The sequence below is a fragment of the Rattus norvegicus genome, chromosome 2, assembly GCF_021556685.1.
Source record: "Rattus norvegicus strain SHRSP/BbbUtx chromosome 2, alternate assembly SHRSP_T2T, whole genome shotgun sequence".
Lineage (NCBI taxonomy): Eukaryota > Metazoa > Chordata > Mammalia > Rodentia > Muridae > Rattus > Rattus norvegicus.
The window spans coordinates 150,472,157-150,491,114 of NC_141535.1; the positions used below are offsets into that span (position 1 = coordinate 150,472,157).

The 18,958-nt window shown below is 37.7% G+C and overlaps 1 protein-coding gene across 3 annotated transcripts in view; it reads left to right on the plus strand.

Annotated features, from left to right (window-relative positions):
- Positions 1 to 11,051, plus strand: part of LOC148006698 (uncharacterized) — a 54,932-nt gene extending 43,881 nt beyond the window's left edge. For 2 of the 3 annotated variants that reach the window (XM_087640751.1, XM_087640765.1), the window contains 2 exons: positions 8,078 to 8,312; positions 10,811 to 11,051. In XM_087640751.1, the coding sequence (XP_087496877.1) occupies positions 8,078 to 8,275 (198 nt within the window). In that variant the 3' untranslated portion in view covers positions 8,276 to 8,312; positions 10,811 to 11,051. The remainder of the gene's footprint in view (positions 1 to 8,077; positions 8,313 to 10,810) is intronic. The other variant, XM_087640755.1, reaches the window with a different exon arrangement.
- The last annotated feature ends 7,907 nt before the right edge of the window (positions 11,052 to 18,958 follow it).

Sequence of the window (18,958 nt, forward strand, 5' to 3'; positions counted from 1 at the left end):
CCCTTCAAGCTCTTCCAGTTATTTCTCTGACTCCTTCAACGGGGGTCCTATTCTCAGTTCAGTGGTTTACTGCTGGCATTCGCCTCTGTATTTGCTGTATTCTGGCTGTGTCTCTCAGGAGCGATCTACATCCGGCTCCTGTCAGTCTGCACTTCTTTGCTTCATCCATCTTGTCTAATTGGGTGGCTGTATATGTATGGGCCACATGTGGGGCAGGCTCCAAATGGGTGTTCCTTCAGTCTCTGTTTTAATCTTTGCCTCTCCCTTCCCTGCCAATGGTATTCTTTTTCCTCATTTAAAGAAGGAGTGAAGCATTCAAATTTTGATCATCCCTCTTGAGTTTCGTTTGTTCTAGGGATCTAGGGTAATTCAAGCATTTGGGCTAATAGCCACTTATCAATGAGTGCATACCATGTATGTCTTTCTGTGATTGGGTTAGCTCACTCAGGATGATATTTTCCAGTTCCAACCATTTGCCTACGAATTTCATAAACTCGTTGTTTTTGATAGCTGAGTAATATTCCATTGTGTAGATGTACCACATTATCTGTATCCATTCCTCTGTTGAAGGGCATCTGGGTTCTTTCCAGTTTCTGGCTATTATAAATAAGGCTGCGATGAACATAGTGGAGCACGTGTCTCTTTAATATGTTGAGGCATCTTTTGGGTGAATGCCCAAGAGAGGTATAGCTGGATCCTCAGGCAGTTCAATGTCTAATTTTCTGAGGAACCTCCAGACTGATTTCCAGAATGGTTTTACCAGTCTGCAATCCCACCAACAATGGAGGAGTGTTCCTCTTTCTCCACATCCTCGCCAGCATCTGCTGTCACCTGAGTTTTTGATCTTAGCCATTCTCACTGGTGTGAGGTGAAATCTCAGGGTTGTTTTGATTTGCATTTCCCTTATGACTAAAGATGTTGAACATTTCTTTAGGTGTTTCTCAGCCATTCGGCATTCCTCAGCTGTGAATTCTTTGTTTAGCTCTGAACCCCATTTTTAATAGGGTTATTTGTCTCCCTGTGGTCTAACTTCTTGAGTTCTTTGTATATTTTGGATATAAGGCCTCTATCTGTTGTAGGATTGGTAAAGATCTTTTCCCAATCTGTTGGTTGCCGTTTTGTCCTAACCACAGTGTCCTTTGCCTTACAGAAGCTTTGCAGTTTTATGAGATCCCATTTGTCGATTCTTGATCTTAGAGCATAAGCCATTGGTGTTTTGTTCAGGAAATTTTTTCCAGTGCCCATGTGTTCCAGATGCTTCCCTAGTTTTTCGTCTATTAGTTTGAGTGTGTCTGGTTTTATGTGGAGGTCCTTGATCCACTTGGACTTAAGCTTTGTACAGGTTGATAAGCATGGATCGATCTGCATTCTTCTACATGTTGACCTCCAGTTGAACCAGCACCATTTGCTGAAAATGTTATCTTTTTTCCATTGGATGGTTTTTGCTCCTTTGTCAAAAATCAAGTGACCATAGGTGTGTGGGTTCATTTCTGGGACTTCAATTCTATTCCATTGGTCTATTTGTCTGTCTCTGTACCAATACCATGCAGTTTTTATCACTATTGCTCTGTAATACTGCTTGAGTTCAGGGATAGTGATTCCCCCTGAAGTCCTTTTGTTGTTGAGGATAGCTTTAGCTATCCTGGGTTTTTTGTTATTCCAGATGAATTTGCAAATTGTTCTGTCTAACTCTTTGAAGAATTGGATTGGTATTTTGATGGGGATTGCATAGAATCTGTAGATTGCTTTTGGTAAAATCGCCATTTTTACTATATTAATCCTGCCAATCTATGAGCATGGGAGATCTTTCCATCTTCTGAGGTCTTCTTCAATTTCTTTCCTCAGTGTCTTGAAGTTCTTATTGTACAGATCTTTTACTTGGTTAAAGTCACACCTAGGTACTTTATATTATTTGGGTCTATTATGAAGGGTGTCGTTTCCCAAATTTCTTTCTCGGCTTGTTTCTCTTTTGTATAGTGGAAGGCAACTGATTTATTTGAGTTAATTTTATACCCAGCCACTTTGCTGAAGTTGTTTATCAGCTTTAGTAGTTCTCTGGTGGAACTTTTGGGATCACTTAAATATACTGTCATATCATCTGCAAATAGTGATATTTTGACCTCTTCTTTTCCGATCTGTATCCCCTTGATCTCCTTTTGTTGTCTGATTGCTCTGGCTAGAACTTCAAGAACTATATTGAATAAGTAGGGAGAGAGTGGGCAGCCGTGTCTAGTCCCTGATTTTAGTGGGATTGCTTCAAGTTTCTCTCCATTTAGTTTAATGTTAGCAACTGGTTTGCTGTATATGGTTTTTACTACATTTAGGTATGGGCCTTGAATTCCTATTCTTTCCAGGACTTTTATCATGAAGGGGTGTTGAATTTTGTCAAATGCTATCTCAGCATCTAATGAAATGATCATGTGGTTCTGTTCTTTCAGTTTGTTTATATAATGGATCACGTTGATGGTTTTCCGTATATTAAACCATCCCTGCATGCCTGGGATGAAGCCTACTTGATCATGGTTGATGATTGTTTTGATGTGCTCTTGAATTCGGTTTGCCAGAATTTTATTGAGTATTTTTGCGTCGATATTCATGAGGGAAATTGATCTGAAGTTCTCTTTCTTTGTTGTGTCTTTGTGTGGTTTAGGTATAAGAGTAATTGTGGCTTCGTAGAAGGTATTCGGTAGTGATCCATCTGTTTCAATTTTGTGGAATAGTTTGGATAATATTGGTATGAGGTCTTCTATGAATGTTTGATAGAATTCTGCACTAAACCCTTCTGGACCTGGGCTCTTTTTGGTTGGGAGACCTTTAATGACTGCTTCTATTTCCTTAGGAGTTATGGGGTTGTTTAACTGGTTTATCTGTTCCTGATTTAACTTCGATACCTGGTATCTGTCTAGGAAATTGTCCATTTCATGAAGATTTTCAAGTTTTGTTGAATATAGGTGTTTATAGTAAGATCTGATGATTTTTTGAATATCCTCTGAATCTGTAGTTATATCTCCCTTTTCATTTCTGATTTTGTTAATTTGGACGCACTCTCTGTGTCCTCTCGTTAGTCTGGCTAAGGGTTTATCTATCTTGTTAATTTTCTCAAAGAACCAACTTTTGGTTCTGTTGATTCTTTCTATGGTCCTTTTTGTTTCTACTTGGTTGATTTCAGCTCTGAGTTTGATTATTTCCTGCCTTCTGCTCCTCCTGGGTGTATTTGCTTCTTTTTGTTCTAGAGCTTTTAGGTGTGCTGTCAAGCTGCTGACATATGCTCTTTCCTGTTTCTTTCTGCAGGCACTCAGCACTATGAGTTTTCCTCTTAGCACAGCTTTCATTGTGTCCCATAAGTTTGGGCATGTTGTACCTTCATTTTCATTAAATTCTAAAAAGTTTTTAATTTCTTTCTTTATTTCTTCCTTGACAAGGTTATCATTGAGTAGAGCATTGTTCAATTTCCACGTATATGTGGGCATTCTCCCCTTATTGTTATTGAAGACCAGTTTTAGGCCGTGGTGGTCCGATAGCACGCATGGGATTATTTCTATCTTTCTGTACCTGTTGAGGCCCGTTTTTTGACCAATTATATGGTCAATTTTGGAGAAAGTACCATGAGGAGCTGAGAAGAAGGTATATCCTTTTGCTTTAGGATAGAATGTTCTATAAATATCCGTTAAGTCCATTTGGCTCATGACTTCTCTTAGTCTGTCTACATCTCTGTTTAATTTCTGTCTCCATGATCTGTCCATTGATGAGAGTGGGGTGTTGAAATCTCCCACTATTATTGTGTGAGGTGCAATGTGTGTTTTGAGCTTTAGTAAGGTTTCTTTTACGTATGTAGGTGCCCTTGTATTTGGGGCATAGATATTTAGGATTGAGAGTTCATCTTGGTGGATTTTTCCTTTGATGAATATGAAGTGTCCTTCCTTATCTTTTTTGATGACTTTCAGTTGGAAATTGATTTTATTTGATATTAGAATGGCTACTCCAGCTTGCTTCTTCTGACCATTTGCTTGGAAAGTTGTTTTCCAGCCTTTCACTCTGAGGTAGTGTCTGTCTTTGTCTCTGAGGTGTGTTTCCTGTAGGCAGCAGAATGCAGGGTCCTCGTTGCGTATCCAGTTTGTTAATCTATTTCTTTTTATTGGTGAGTTGAGGCCATTGATGTTGAGAGATATTAAGGAATAGTGATTATTGCTTCCTGTTATATTCATATTTGGATGTGAGGTTATGTTTGTGTGCTTTCATTCTCTTTGTTTTGTTGCCAAGACGATTAGTTTCTTGCTTCTTCTAGGGTATAGCTTGCCTCCTTATGTTGGGCTTTACCATTTATTATCCTTTGTAGTGCTGGATTTGTAGAAAGATATTGTGTAAATTTGGTTTTGTCATGGAATATCTTGGTTTCTCCATCCATGTTAATTGAGAGTTTTGCAGGATACAGTAACCTGGGCTGGCATTTGTGTTCTCTTAGGGTCTGTATGACATCAGTCCAGGATCTTCTGGCCTTCATAGTTTCTGGCAAGAAGTCTGGTGTGATTCTGATAGGTCTGCCTTTATATGTTACTTGACCTTTTTCCCTTACTGCTTTTAATATTCTTTTTTTATTTTGTGCGTTTGGTGTTTTCACAATTATGTGACGGGAGGTGTTTCTTTTCTGGTCCAATCTATTTGGAGTTCTGTAGGCTTCTTGTATGTCTATGGGTATCTCTTTTTTTAGGTTAGGGAAGTTTTCTTCTATGATTTTGTCGAAGATATTTACTGGTCCTTTGAGCTGGGAGTCTTCACTCTCTTCTATACCTATTATCCTTAGGTTTGATCTTCTCATTGAGTCCTGGATTTCCTGTATGTTTTGGACCAGTAGCTTTTTCCACTTTACATTATCCTTGACAGTTGAGTCAATGATTTCTATGGAATCTTCTGCTCCTGAGATTCTCTCTTCCATCTCTTGTATTCTGTTGGTGAAGCTTGTTTCTACAGCTCCTTGTCTCTTCTTTTGGTTTTCTATATCCAGGGTTGTTTCCCTGTGTTCTTTCTTGATTGCTTCTATTTCCATTTTTAATTCCTTCAACTGTTTGATTGTGTTTTCCTGGAATTCTTTCAGGGATTTTTGTGACTCCTCTCTATGGGCTTCTACATGTTTATTTATGTTTTCCTGGAATTCTTTCAGGGATTTTTGCGATTCCTCTCTGTAGGCTTCTACTTGTTCTCTAAGGGAGTTCTTCACATCTTTCATGAAGTCCTCCAGCATCATGATCAAATATGATTTTGAAACTAGATCTTGCTTTTCTGGTGTGTTTGGATATTCCATGTTTGTTTTGGTGGGAGAATTGGGCTCCAATGATGCCATGTAGTATTGGTTTCTGTTGCTTGGGTTCCTGCGCTTGCCTCTCGCCATCAGATTATCTCTAGCGTTACTTTGTTCTGCTATTTCTGACAGTGGCTAGACTGTCCTATAAGCCTGTGTGTCAGGAGTGCTGTAGACCTGTTTTCCTCTCTTTCAGTCAGTTATGGGGACAGAGTGTTTTGCTTTCGGGCGTGTAGTTTTTCCTCTCTACAGGTCTTCAGCTGTTCCTGTGGGCCTGTGTCTTGAGTTCACCAGGCAGGTCACTTGCAGCAGAAAAGTTGGTCTTACCTGTGGTCCTGAGGCTCAAGTTCGCTCGCGGGGTGCTGCGCTCGGGCTCTCTGTGGCGACAGCAACCAGGAAGATATGCACCACCTCTTCCGGGAGCTTCAGTGCATCAGGGTTCCAGATGGCCTTTGGTGTTTTCCTCTGGCGTCCAAGATGTGTGTGCAGAGAGCAGTCTCTTCTGGTTTCCCAGGCTTGTCTGGCTCTCTGAATGTTTAGCTCTCCCTCCCATGGGATTTGGGTGCAGAGAACTGTTTATCTGGTCTGTTTCCTTCAGGTTCCAGCGGTGTCACAGGCAGGGGTGCTGCCGCTCCTGGGCCCTCCCCCACGGGAGCCCAGAGGCTTTATACAGTTTCCTCTTGGGCCAGGGATGTGGGCAGGGGTGGGCAGTGTTGGTGGTCTCTTCCGCTCTGCAGCCTCAGGAGTGCCCACCTGACCAGGCGGTTGGGTCTCTCTCTCACGGGGTCTGGGAGCAGAGAGCTGCTGCATGCTGGGATCCGTGGGTGTGGGACTTCCTGTAAACACAGGACGTGTCAGGTCCTAGAGGAATTCTGCCTCCGTGTGTCCCGAGCTCACCAGGCAGCTTTCTTGCAGCAGAAAAGTTGGTCTTACCTGTGGTCCCGAGGCTCAAGTTCGCTCGCGGTGTGCTGCCCATGGGCTCTCTGCGGTGGCAGCAACCAGGAAGATATCAGTATTAGTCACTCTTATTCGAGAGCAATATTGCCTTTATGACAATTCTTTTCAAATATACAATTCTGCATGCTCAAGTATGAAAACAAGGAAGTAAAACTATTCTGTACCATCGGCATATAAAATTAGACAATCCACTGACTGTGATTTTCCTAAGAACGATTTCTTTCCTATCATGTGCAAGACTCCTCAATCATAAACTTAGGTGCATCCTGGGAAGAAACATATGTGATGAATAGAGTTGACTTAACCTAAGTCAGGATCTCAGAGCAAAAGTAACTTATCAGTTTTGATCAATGTAGGAAATGTCATAATTTTCTACTAATGCTGTGACAAAACACTGATGAAAAACAATTTTGCAAGACAGGTTACACTCTGGGATAGACTTGCAGTTACCAGTTAAGTACTGAGAAGTGTCTGGGCCCAAAATGAAGCAGGGTAGGAACATGGAGGCAAGAATTGAAGTGGAAGCTTAGTACTAGTTCTCCCTCCCACTTTGTATCTCACAACTTTCTTTTTCTGACTAATAGCTTAAGGGTTGCACCATCCTGGAGATCTCGACCTTATGAATTCCAACGATAATCAGGACAATATTCTTCAGTCTTTTCCAACAGGTTGACAACAGGTCAATCTGATGGAGGAAGTTTCAAATTAAGACTCCTCTTCTCTCGGCGGTTGTGGATTTAGCTCAGTGGTAGACCGTTTGCCTAGCAAGCAAAAGGCCCTGGGTTCAGTCCCCAGCTCTGAAACAAAAAGAAAAAAAAACTCCTCTTCTCACCAACTCCTTCTCTCAGTCACATTTCTATTGCCTAGTAAAACACCAGGAGCTAAAACAAGCAAAGAGTGCACTTGGTTGAACACATGGCTCCAGCTGGATATGTAGTAGAAGATTGCCTTATTGGGCATCACTGGGAAAGGAGCCCCTTAGTCCTGTGTAGTCTGGATGACCCAGGGTAAAGAAATGCTTGGGTGTTGAGGCAGGAGTGGGTGGGCAAATGAGGGAGCACTGTCATAGAAGCGGCAGGTAGAGATACAAGGTTTGTGGCAGGGAAATTAGGAAAGGGGATGATGTTTGAAATGGAAATAAATAAATATAAAACAATAAAAATAAAGCAACATGACCTAAGAAACTTACTGAAGTAAGTGTTTCTTTGGGACTTAGAAATGCAGAGGGAGTAGAGACCTTCAATGGCATGACAGAGGAGCATGGCTGCAGACAGGAACAACAACCAAAGGGGAAGCTGAGACCTGATGGCTCTTATCTTGGGCAGCAAAACTGTAGCAGGGAAAGTGCTTTGACAATGGTCACCAGCAGTTTGTGACCCAAATTCTAAGCAGTGGCATACTTCCACCAGCAGGGCCAAAGGACGTAAAGCAGCAGAAATTTGTCACCAAGTGTGTATTGCCGTGCCTGGAATTAGAGTGGCATCCCTTTCAATTCATCACAACAAAACCACACAGACCGCTCCTCCAAAAAACTCAACAAACCACTGTCATCAATTTGATTCACTCACAGTATTTAGCACCATGTCAGTTCTGAAATGTTGCTTTGTTGAGTAGTCCTTCTATTCCTTGTAATCTACATGAAACTTTAACAAGTTTTAATAAAATGCCAAGAACATAGAGCACCCATTTCAGAGAGTTCATTTCATGGGTTCCTATCCGTTTGTGTCAACTGTTATTTTAATCATAATTTTGGATTTCATTTTTAAGTTTCCATTTTGTAAACTCTGTGAAGTGACACTCTTGAATTTGCCTTGTGTATTACAGATATCTCTTATGCAAATTATGATTGACAATTATGTTCAAATATTTGAAAATGATAATAAATATTGCATCCACATGGACAAAAGGTCTGATGGATTAAAGACATCTGAAGATTTCATAAATTCTTCTGGCAAATCAACTACTATGAATGAAATCATAGGTGGACACAATAGGAAAACCTGTTGCAATGATAAAATTTAAATATTTCATATGTTGCTCTACAGGAATGGTCCTTCAGGTATGAAAAGATTTATTTAGACATCAAGGGAATGGAAGGACAATATCATTCTGTGATTTCATAACTTTGTAAATATCAAAGGAGCAAAGAGGTCACAAAATTATATTAGAATATGGGAAATATTTTAAACAACAATTTCATTAAATTATGCTTAAATATATGCTATATATATTTATATACTCATATTCTTATGTGCATCTATATACATACAGTTATGTATGATAAACTATTTACCCCCATAAGAAACCCACAATATTGTCTTTTTTCCCACGGTCCCTAATTCATAGGACATATCATTCATATGAAAATATTAATTTGGATGAGATCATGTAGAAACATTTATTTGATTCATGTATCCATTAAAACATTCTGCATGTTTAAGCCCTGTACCACTGTCAACATGCTTAGCTATCATCCTGCACAAGTACTAATTTTTTTTTAAAATTCCTATGAAAGACAATTTTGCCAAATTTTTAGCATTGGTATAAATATTAAATTGAAGAGGATCCACTTAAAAAGATATGTGCAATATTATATAGGTTAAAACACTCCTGATCATTAGGTGTGACACTCAAATTCATATCCATTGATAACTCAAGTAATTCTTTGTATATATTTAAGAAAACATATAGAAATATTACCCTTTTATTTTAATCGTGCTTCATATTCTTTTTTATTTTTTATTTTTTTTATTCATAAATATTATGTTTATTTTACATATGTATAAAATATATAAAAATGAACAATGCACACATATACACATTGCTTATCAAAAATTAATAATAAAGTAATAATTTAGCTTCCTCCTATATTTTCCTTTTCTGTTTAGATTCAGTGTGAGTAAAGACTGGGATGAGAAACAAGCATTGTAATGATTATGAAATATTTGAATGTATATTTATTTCTTTTTTTTTATTATTATTAACTTGAGTATTTCTTATATACATTTCGAGTGTTATTCCCTTTCCCAGTTTCCGGGCAAACATCCCCCTCCCCCCTCCCCTTTCTTATCGGTGTTCCCCTCCCCACCCTCCCCCCATTGTCCCCCTCCCCCCAACAGTCTAGTTCACTGGGGGTTCAGTCTTAGCAGGACCCAGGGCTTCCCCTTCCACTGGTGCTCTTACTAGGATATTCATTGCTACCTATGAGGTCAGTGTACAAAGGGACATCTTGCAAAGTTATTTAAAATTTTTTATTAGATATATTTCTTTACTTACATTACAAATATTATGCCCCTTCCGTATTTCCTGTCCATAATCCCGCAAGCCCTGCCTTAACCCTCCCCCATACAGGTATTTCCCCTATACATCCCCCTTTCTGTCAACCCCATATTCACCTGAACTGGGGTCAAACCTTGGCGGCACCAAGCACTTCTCATCCACTGGTGCCCTAACAAGGCTCTTCTCTGCTACATATGCAGTTGGAGCCCTGAGTCAGTCCATGTATAGTCTTTCCGGGGTTGTTTAGTCCCTGAAAGCATGCTTGGTTGGCAAAGTTGTTTTTATGGTGTTGCAAGCTCTTTCAATTCTTTCAATACTCCCTCTAATTCCACCCAAGGGGGTCCTGTTCTCAGTTCAGTGGTTTACAGCAAACATTGACCTCAGTATTGAACATGCTCTGGATATGTCTCTCAGAAGAGATCTGTATCCAGTCCTTTTCTGCATGAATTTTTTTCAGCTGTGACAATATTATCTAGTTTTGGTGGCTGTATATATATATGGGCAACATGAGAGGCAGGCTCTGAATGACCATTCCTTGAGTTGCTGCTCAAAACTTTGCTTCCATATCCCCTCCTAAGGATATTTTTACCCCTTTTAAGAAGGAGTGGAAGCATACATATATTGGTCATTCTTCTACTTAAGATTCATGTGGTCAGTGGATTGCATCTTGGGTAATTCAAGCTTTTTGACTAATATTCACTTATCCATGAGAAAAAACCTAGTGTGTTTTTCTGTGATTCATTTACCTCACTCGGGATGATATTTCCTAGTTCATTCCATTTGCTTAGGAACTTCATGAAGTCATAGTTTTTGATAGCTGAGAAGTAGTACTCCATGGTGTAGATGTACCACAGTTTTTTAATCCATTCCACTGTTTCCATGGCATCTGGGTTCTTTCCAGCTTCTTTCTATTATACATATGGCTGTTATGAACATAGTGGAGCATGTGTCTTTGTTGTATGTTGGAAGATCTTTTGGGTATATGCGCAGGAGAGTTATAGCTGGGTCCTCAGGTAGTGGAATGTCCAATTTTTGAGAAACCTCCAGACTGATTTCCAGAGTGGTTGTACCAGTTTGCAATCCCACCAAAACTTGAGGGGCGTTCCTCTTTCTCCACATCCTGTCCAGCACATGCTGTCACCTGAAATTTTTATCTTAGCCAATCTGAGTAGTGTGAGGTGGAATCTCAGTGTTGTTTTGATTTGCATTTATCTGAAGTGACATGAATCTATTATCTGAGTATATTTTTCTAACAATGACACTTTTTGTTTCATTTAGCAGGAAAGAACAGAACAACTACCACCTATAAGTGGTAGAGGATGACTGGAAGACATTCTAAGATCATTCTATTTTCATGTTCCTGTCTACCTCCTACTAAATCGTAGCAGAAGACATATTTCAAGATCCGATTTCTGCTTTTATTTCACCATATTAGTTACAAATAATTTTCCCTCATTTAAGTTATTTTATGTTGTATATTATACATTGTTTTCTATTATAATAAATGTTATTAAATTGTGTTATTGTTACACTGCAATGTGCCTTGATTATAATTCTCCATAATTTTTGAATATAGCATTTTTCAATCTGCAGCCCATTTCTAGTACTAGTTTTTCCACCTCAGTTACCAAAGTATAGCCAGAAGCTAATGACATTAAAAACCCCTCAGAGTTATGCATAGAATGCAGTGTGATACAAAGTTCTAAATAAAGTTCTAGTAACAATAAAAGTTAATCGTCACACTTGATGAAATTAGAGGTGGATCATGGTTTTTAGAATATACAAAATGACCTGAAAACATACACGACTTAGCAATTGAGATACAGCCTTTGGGACATGAATTTGGGTCATCAAAACATACTCTAAAAAACAAACTAAACTGGGAATTGTAGCACCAGCATCTCTAGACCAGAAGCATCTACGTGGATGGAAATCAGAATTGGAGACAGTAATTAACAAGAACTTTTTGCCCAGATATTCAAGACATGTTTTTCAGTAATAATCAAAAAGACCTGTGATGAAAGAGAAAAAAAGGGGGAGAGGGAGAGAGAGAGGGAGAAGGAGAGGGAGAGGGAGAGGTAGAGGGAGAGGGAGAGTTAGAGGGAGAGTTAGAGGGAGAGGGAGAGGGAGAGGGAGAGGGAGAGGGAGAGTTAGAAGGAGAGTTAGAGGGAGAGGGAGAGGGAGAGGGAGAGGGAGAGGGAGAGGGAGAGAGAGAGAGAGAGAGAGAGAGAGAGAGAGAGAATAGAGAGAAAGGCAAATACTGGAGGCTCTTAAATTTCAATAAGCTCAAAGCTGTAAATTCATCACTAGTGATGTGCTCTGTGTATGTTTTACACACACACAAACATATAGGCACACATACATACACACATACATGCACTCACACACACATATCTACATGCATTACATACACTCAGAAATGGACAGAAGAATACAGTACATTTGTTATATCTGTGATTTGAACATGAAATATTTTTATTCATAAATTGTCTATCGTGAAATGGTCTGAAATACAAATAAGAAATATGGAAGTCTCAGAAGAAACCTCCAATAAAGTAATCGATAATTTCCATAATTACTCTTTTTAGGTACTTCCTGAACCACAATTATTATATGTTTGTAATATTTTCATTTATTACTATTATTATTTTAAAATATTTATTGAAAATTGAATTATAGCACTGTAGGCTGACTTTTCTCCCTTCAGGCTCTGAAATTTCAAATATCTCATTATTGTTTTTTATATGTATTTATGTATATATGTATCTTTAAAAATATGAATACATTGTGAGTCCATTTTCTTGTGTGTGTGAACATGTTTCCATGATGTTCAGTGTGTATTAAATAATCCATATGCAGATCATTTCTGGAAAAATTACTATTCTGGCAATCGTATTAACTGCCAACCATTTTTGACACATCAAGTTTTGACCATTGTCTCAATACTTCTTGGTACTGTTGTCATTGTGGTTTTGCACCCTTTTTTATGAAAGACCATTTCAAAACAGACTTTCAAGTATGCTGGCCTGTCCAGTCTTTGTAACCCCTTTTCTACAATGTTCCCTGAGCTACAGGGAGTTTTCTATAATGTACATAAATTCACAAGTGTTAGGTACTCCACTATGCACTTCTCTCTTCATTGTCTACATTTTTGTTTTCTGTCATCTTCTTCATTTTTGTACTAAGAAACTTCTTTGATGATGGATGATGGCCCCACCTATTGGTGGATGTAAGACTAATATTTAGAATGCTGTGAAGAACGTGGTGACTTAGTGAATTTATGGGATATATATTAAGGTTTATTACATCAGTAGCTCCGTTAATCTGTCTAGATTTCTTGCAACAGCCATGATTTCAACACTTTTGAGAGAAATTCTTTCAATTGCGAAAGTATTTCATGGGACTTTTCCCAAAATATGGATGCTTATGTAGCACTTGGATTCCTGTCAGATATGGGGGCTTGAGTGCCTGTTGCAAACAAATCTTACAGGGATGTCTCAGCACTCAAGTGATTCTGTCTGGATATGTCTTAGAAACCTCTTTCTTTTTTTTTCTCTTTTTTTTCTTTTTTTTTTTTTTCGGAGCTGGGGACCGAATCCAGGGCCTTGTGCTTGCTAGGCAAGCGCTCTAACCACTGAGCTGAATCCCCAACCCAGAAACCTCTTTCTTTAAGTCAAAGTTCTAAGGTACATAAAGCAGTATGCAGGTCGAAATGTTAGGGAAGAAACTGATAGTTGTACCCATCTGGAACACCTATGAAATATGCCAATAACCAGTATCAGATATCAGAATAGGTGCAATAAGGGGCACTAACACCTCAGTTGTAAACAACTGCACTTTGATTAGACTTAAATGTAATTTCTTTACCACAACATTGAACATAGTTCTGGGTATTTCTTTCTTTTCTCAAAAAAATGATATTCCTAAGTACTGCTTTATAGATCAAGACTTCATGCCTTGTTATTTCTCTTGAGGATCATTCGTTCAGGTCCTTTGCCTTGTCCAAGTCACATATTTTCACTCCTCTTTTACAAGATAAATTCATTTTCCTAGGAAATTATGAATGAAATAGAAATATGCAATTCCTTCATTTGTGGCTACTTATTTTTTTCTTTCCACATCTGAAATTAGGCAAACGTGATTGTAGTCTGAAATGTTAATAGTTGAAATTTCAAGTAAGAATAGAATGCTTTCTATACTGAGTTAAGTGAAGAATATTTAGCAGTAACAGTTTTATTTGGGCAAGGATGATAATCATTCTATCACATAGAGTTTCCTTACAGAGTCTGCTGCACATTCTCTAGGTACTTATAACTATTATGGTACCAATGGCTTGCTCTGCACATCTAAGGTCATACACAATGGACTCTTGTTTCCTACAGCATTTGTAAACAAGTAGGAAACTATTACTCCTGAATGATGTCAGGGGGACACACATTAGTACTGAAATAGTCAAAGTTCTTTTTTGAAGATCAGATGATAATAAACATAAGTGAGCCTAAATATTCCATTAAAATATTCATATATCTTATAAACTCGACATGTAACAACATAAATAATTAATGCACAAAGTGTCTATTTCTTCTTAAAAAATCACAAACTTGCTGTAATATAAATCAATGAAACCCCATCTTTCACAGTTAACTTCAAAATATTAAGTGTCTTGTGGAAGTTCTAACGAAGTAAATTTCTATTTTAATAAAAAACAAACCAAAAAATGAACAGAGAGAAAGCAAAGAATACAACCTAAAACAACAATAAAAATATCTTATAAATTGAAGAGATATCAGATAATGGAAATATTTCCCCATGCTCATGAATCAGTAAGATTTATAAAGTGAAAAACCTAGATTGCCATTTAGTACCCTTTTGATTCTATCATTTAGAGCTGAAAAATTTTATAACATTTTTGATGTTATTAGGACAAAAATATTATAGAATTGATTTTTCCCACTTTCCTCGCAGTCTTCTAACATGAGCCCTTGACCTCACCCATATAGCCTCCCCAACATGACTTCCAAAACTTTAACTGAACGACTACAACACCAAGGACCATGTAAAACTAAATGGGACCTGAAACCTACACAAAGAAATGTAGGCAATTGCATTGTAATACGTGTATGCAATTGTATCTAAAACAAGTGTATTTTTTGGATATAGGATTAAGTTGGAAACTTTTTTTAATCCAAACTGATCCTGTGTATATTATTGGTTTGAGAGAGTTAATGCTTAGAGTTATTAATGAGAAGTATAGAAGTATCTTTGTTATTTTGTTGCCATATACTTTCCCTCCTTTTTTGATGAATGACTACACGGTGATTTATCATTTTTCTTCTCTTCAATATATACCTTATCTTCATACTGCTGTTTTCCTTTTGTAGAACAAGATTGTTGATGAGAAATGCCTTACTGGTGACTGAGCTGTGTAATGTTTCTCCTTTTTGGCTGATATGAATGATACTTTGGCTGAGTAATAAAATCTAGGGTAGCATCTGTATTCTTCGATAACATGGAGGATGTTGATCCAGACACAACTGTATTTTAGAGTGTGAATAGAAACATCAGGCGTTGCTCTAATGAAGTCAGCTTTATATGTGACTTGGTCATTTTCCTTCATAAAATATTGTTTTCTTAATTCTCTCTTCAGTTATTCTTTGATTATTCTGTCTTGATGTTTTCTATGCTCCTAGTACTTTAACATGTTTATCTTTCTGATTTTGGGGAAATTGTTTTCAGAGAAACAATATGCAAATTGTTACTTTCAAGTGTCATTTCAGATTTTTAACAATTGAATGGGCTTGTACAGTATATATATATATATATATATATCTCACAAATTTGTTTGTTTATTCATCAATTTAAAAACATTTACACTGTTTCCATGTCCTAAATATTGTGAATAAACTGGGAATGAGCACACATTGTGTGCTGGCTCTGCACCCTGTCCAACACCCAGAGGAAGCCTGTGAAATGAACAGGATGACAGGAGAGGCCAAAACATGTAATCCAACACCTGGAGGAACTGGATCCCCCAGGATCTAGAGACATATGAACCTGGCACAGCCAGTGGAACAGCTGAACATGGCCTGAACCTGGACACAGAGCACACCTGGCACGCTGGCTCTGCATCCACTGCATCCACTATTACAACACCCAGAGGAAACCCAACTCCCAGAGGCTCTGAAATTCACAGGATCTCAGGATCCCAGGATCACAAAGGAAGCTCGACTCCCAGGAGATTTCACACAACCAGTACCACTGGAGCGCTGATGAACTCAACATTACATTTGAGGTCATAACATTTTTCCCAATACACAGCATAACTATGACCACACAGAAATCAAGGAAATACAGATCTGTGCCCAGCCAGAGAAACGGGTTACTTTCAAGTTGCTCCACTGACTGGAGTAAACCCAGGGATCTGGATACTCACCTACTCTTGCAACACTGTGAGAATACTTGACTCCAAGGAGCTCTAACACACCCAGGATCTCAGGACCTCAGGATCACAGGATGCAAGACTCACAGAATCACAGAAACAGCTGAACTCTGGGGAGTTCTGACACAACCAGTATCATAGGAGAGACAGGCTCCAGTCACAGACAGCAATGGGCAGGTAGCACTAGAGATAACCAGAGGGCAAGAGGCAAGCACAAGATTGAAAACAACAGAAACCAAGGCTACTTGGAATCCTCAGAACACAGTTCTCCCAATACAGAAAGTCCTAAACCTAACAAAGGCAATATCGAGCAAATCCGTAGGCACCTTCAAAAAAAGTTGAAACAATCACACTAAAACCAGGGACTAGACAAGGCTTCCCACTCTCTCCCTACTTATTCAAATATAGTACTCGAAGTCTTAGCAGAGCAATCAGACAAAAAAAGTACCTTAGTGTTTGCTCTACCATCTGCAAAAGCACTTTCTTTTTTGTCCTAGGAAATAAAGGGATAATTTTACAATTAGTAATACTTTCTCCAATCCTGGCTCCAGTGTAAAGGCATGTTTATAATAACTAATTTGATTCTCACAGTAGTCTATTGAAATAAAGACATTTTTGTCTTGATTCCTCCAGATCATGTGAACTAACTTTTAACTCAAAAGTGGGTTCATGGAAAGTACTCATGGTAGCAATGTTCAATACCAATTCCTAAAACTTCAAAGTTGTCACGTGAGTAGAGGTATGCTCTGAACATCCATGACAATGTTTTATGCAAATTTTCAATATCCAAGAAATAAGAAAGTATTATATTCCTGACTATCTAATTGTTTTGCAGACGATGACGATGACCACAAAATTTTGTTGTCAACTTGTCAGACTTCAAGCTAAAATCTATGAACGCTCTGATTTTCAACAGTGTTATTATTTCCAATATATACATTATGTTCCTTAAAACTTCTCTCAATGTTTTAACATCAATTTTGATTAGGAAGGAATGAAGGGAAAAATATGCTCATTTACTTCTAATTTTCTTTATCATGAAACGAGGTTGGTACATTTGTAAAGTAACTTTATGTTATTTTTTGAAATGTTTGGTGACCACCACTGACTGCTCTTTCTCGTTCACACTTTGGTTTCTAGGGATCTTAAAGTATGTCTAAGTAAATTTTGGTGTCATTGTACATAGTTCTTGAAAGATAAAACATGATTTGGGCAGAGTGATATTCATATAGGAAAATATACATGAAATTTTAAATCATATGAGTAGGGCACAGTAAAAAAAACCTACAAACACAGTAATCACTCCATTATTACTGGAAAGTATGTTATTTGGAGAAAAAATGTTCAGCAGCTTATGGAAGTGTTCAGAGAAGAGAAAGAAGAGAAAAAGACTGTGTATGAACGAGGCTGTCTGGTGCAGAATGGGGAACATCTGAGTAGAAAAGTGGGAGACGCCTGTGGTAGGAAGAAAAACACACCCTCAATAAAGTAGAGGACATTCGAGAACATAGATTTGATTCTGTATTTCTTTTATTACTTGCACTACAATGTATTTCCTTACAGTTAGAATTACGTAGCAGACAATCTCCATGAAAAAAGTTGTAGTTTGATAGACTTGTGCTATCTTCATTAATTTTGTGTAACTACACACATCAGTTGAAATACAGTTTGCAAAAGGCATAATTTGATACTATCACTCAAATTCCTTTGTTTTAAAATCATAAAACTTCTAAGATTGCATGATCGTTTTATGAGGATAATGTTCATAATGTATACTGTATTAATTATGAGAGTTACACATTGTCTTCTAGGTTGGTTCATTCTGCATGCTTTGAGTCTCTAGGGTTGACTACAAAAACGTTACTATACACTCATAAATATGTATTCTTTATTGTAGACCTCCGTATTGTCTGACTTTCAGCATTCTGAATTTATCTCACTTAAGCATCTTTATCTTTAAAATGACTTGTGAGTTTTGTCTTTGTTAGATGTTAAGGCCCACAGAGTTCATGGTATCTGAATACTGAATTTTTCTTGTTGACCTTTGATTGATTCAATGAACTAGGTAGTAAGAATCTTCGGGGTGAATATATATTACAAAATGTTTTTCAAAGTATTCCTTCAAAATGCAGATATCTACCATCTACCCATCCATCTATCAATCTGTATATCTATCACAGTGTTTCTATTTATGAAATATGAATATATATGTAAAATATATACATACACACACAAACACACACACACACACACACACATACCCACACACATATATATGGTTTAAAACCAAAGGGTAGAAGGAAAAGAAAATAAAATGCATGTGTCACATTGTCAAAACATGCCATCTCTACTAATAAATCATAACATTTTGTCAGCCTGACTGCTACAGAGTCCTCAGACTTCAGTAGTTGGTCAACTAACTGCTGTATGTAGTTCAGTATTGTCTGCTGGAAACAAGAAGAAAATTTTACATTGATTCAGAGTTCTCCATTCCATATTTTCTCACCATAAAGGTAATTTCAATAACAAATGTGATACTCATAATTGATTTATATTATTTGGCAGTGGTCTGTCTTGTTTTGTTCAAACTATGAGAAGTAATTCAAATCACCAGTGTCTTGGAAAGCTATTTATGTTAGGAATGTTCTCTACCAATTCCTTAATGATAGACAGTTATCATGTGAGAAGGATGCATTATCATAAACAGGAGAAAATTTCCTGCAAACCTTCAAAAATATCTGACCAGTTTAAGAGTGAGAATTATTTTATGCTCAAACAAGTTGTTAACGCACCATGATTGCAAAGATTTTTTTTTGTAACCTCAACCCACAGAAGAAGAATTCTGGTTTTCTGCAAATTGTTTTCAACAAAATTTAACAGAATTCCAATAAGATAGGTACAACACCCCATTCTTATTTGCTTTCAATTTTATTTAATGGGGAACTGAATTTTTACTAATATTTTAACCATATCTTTACATTATTCTT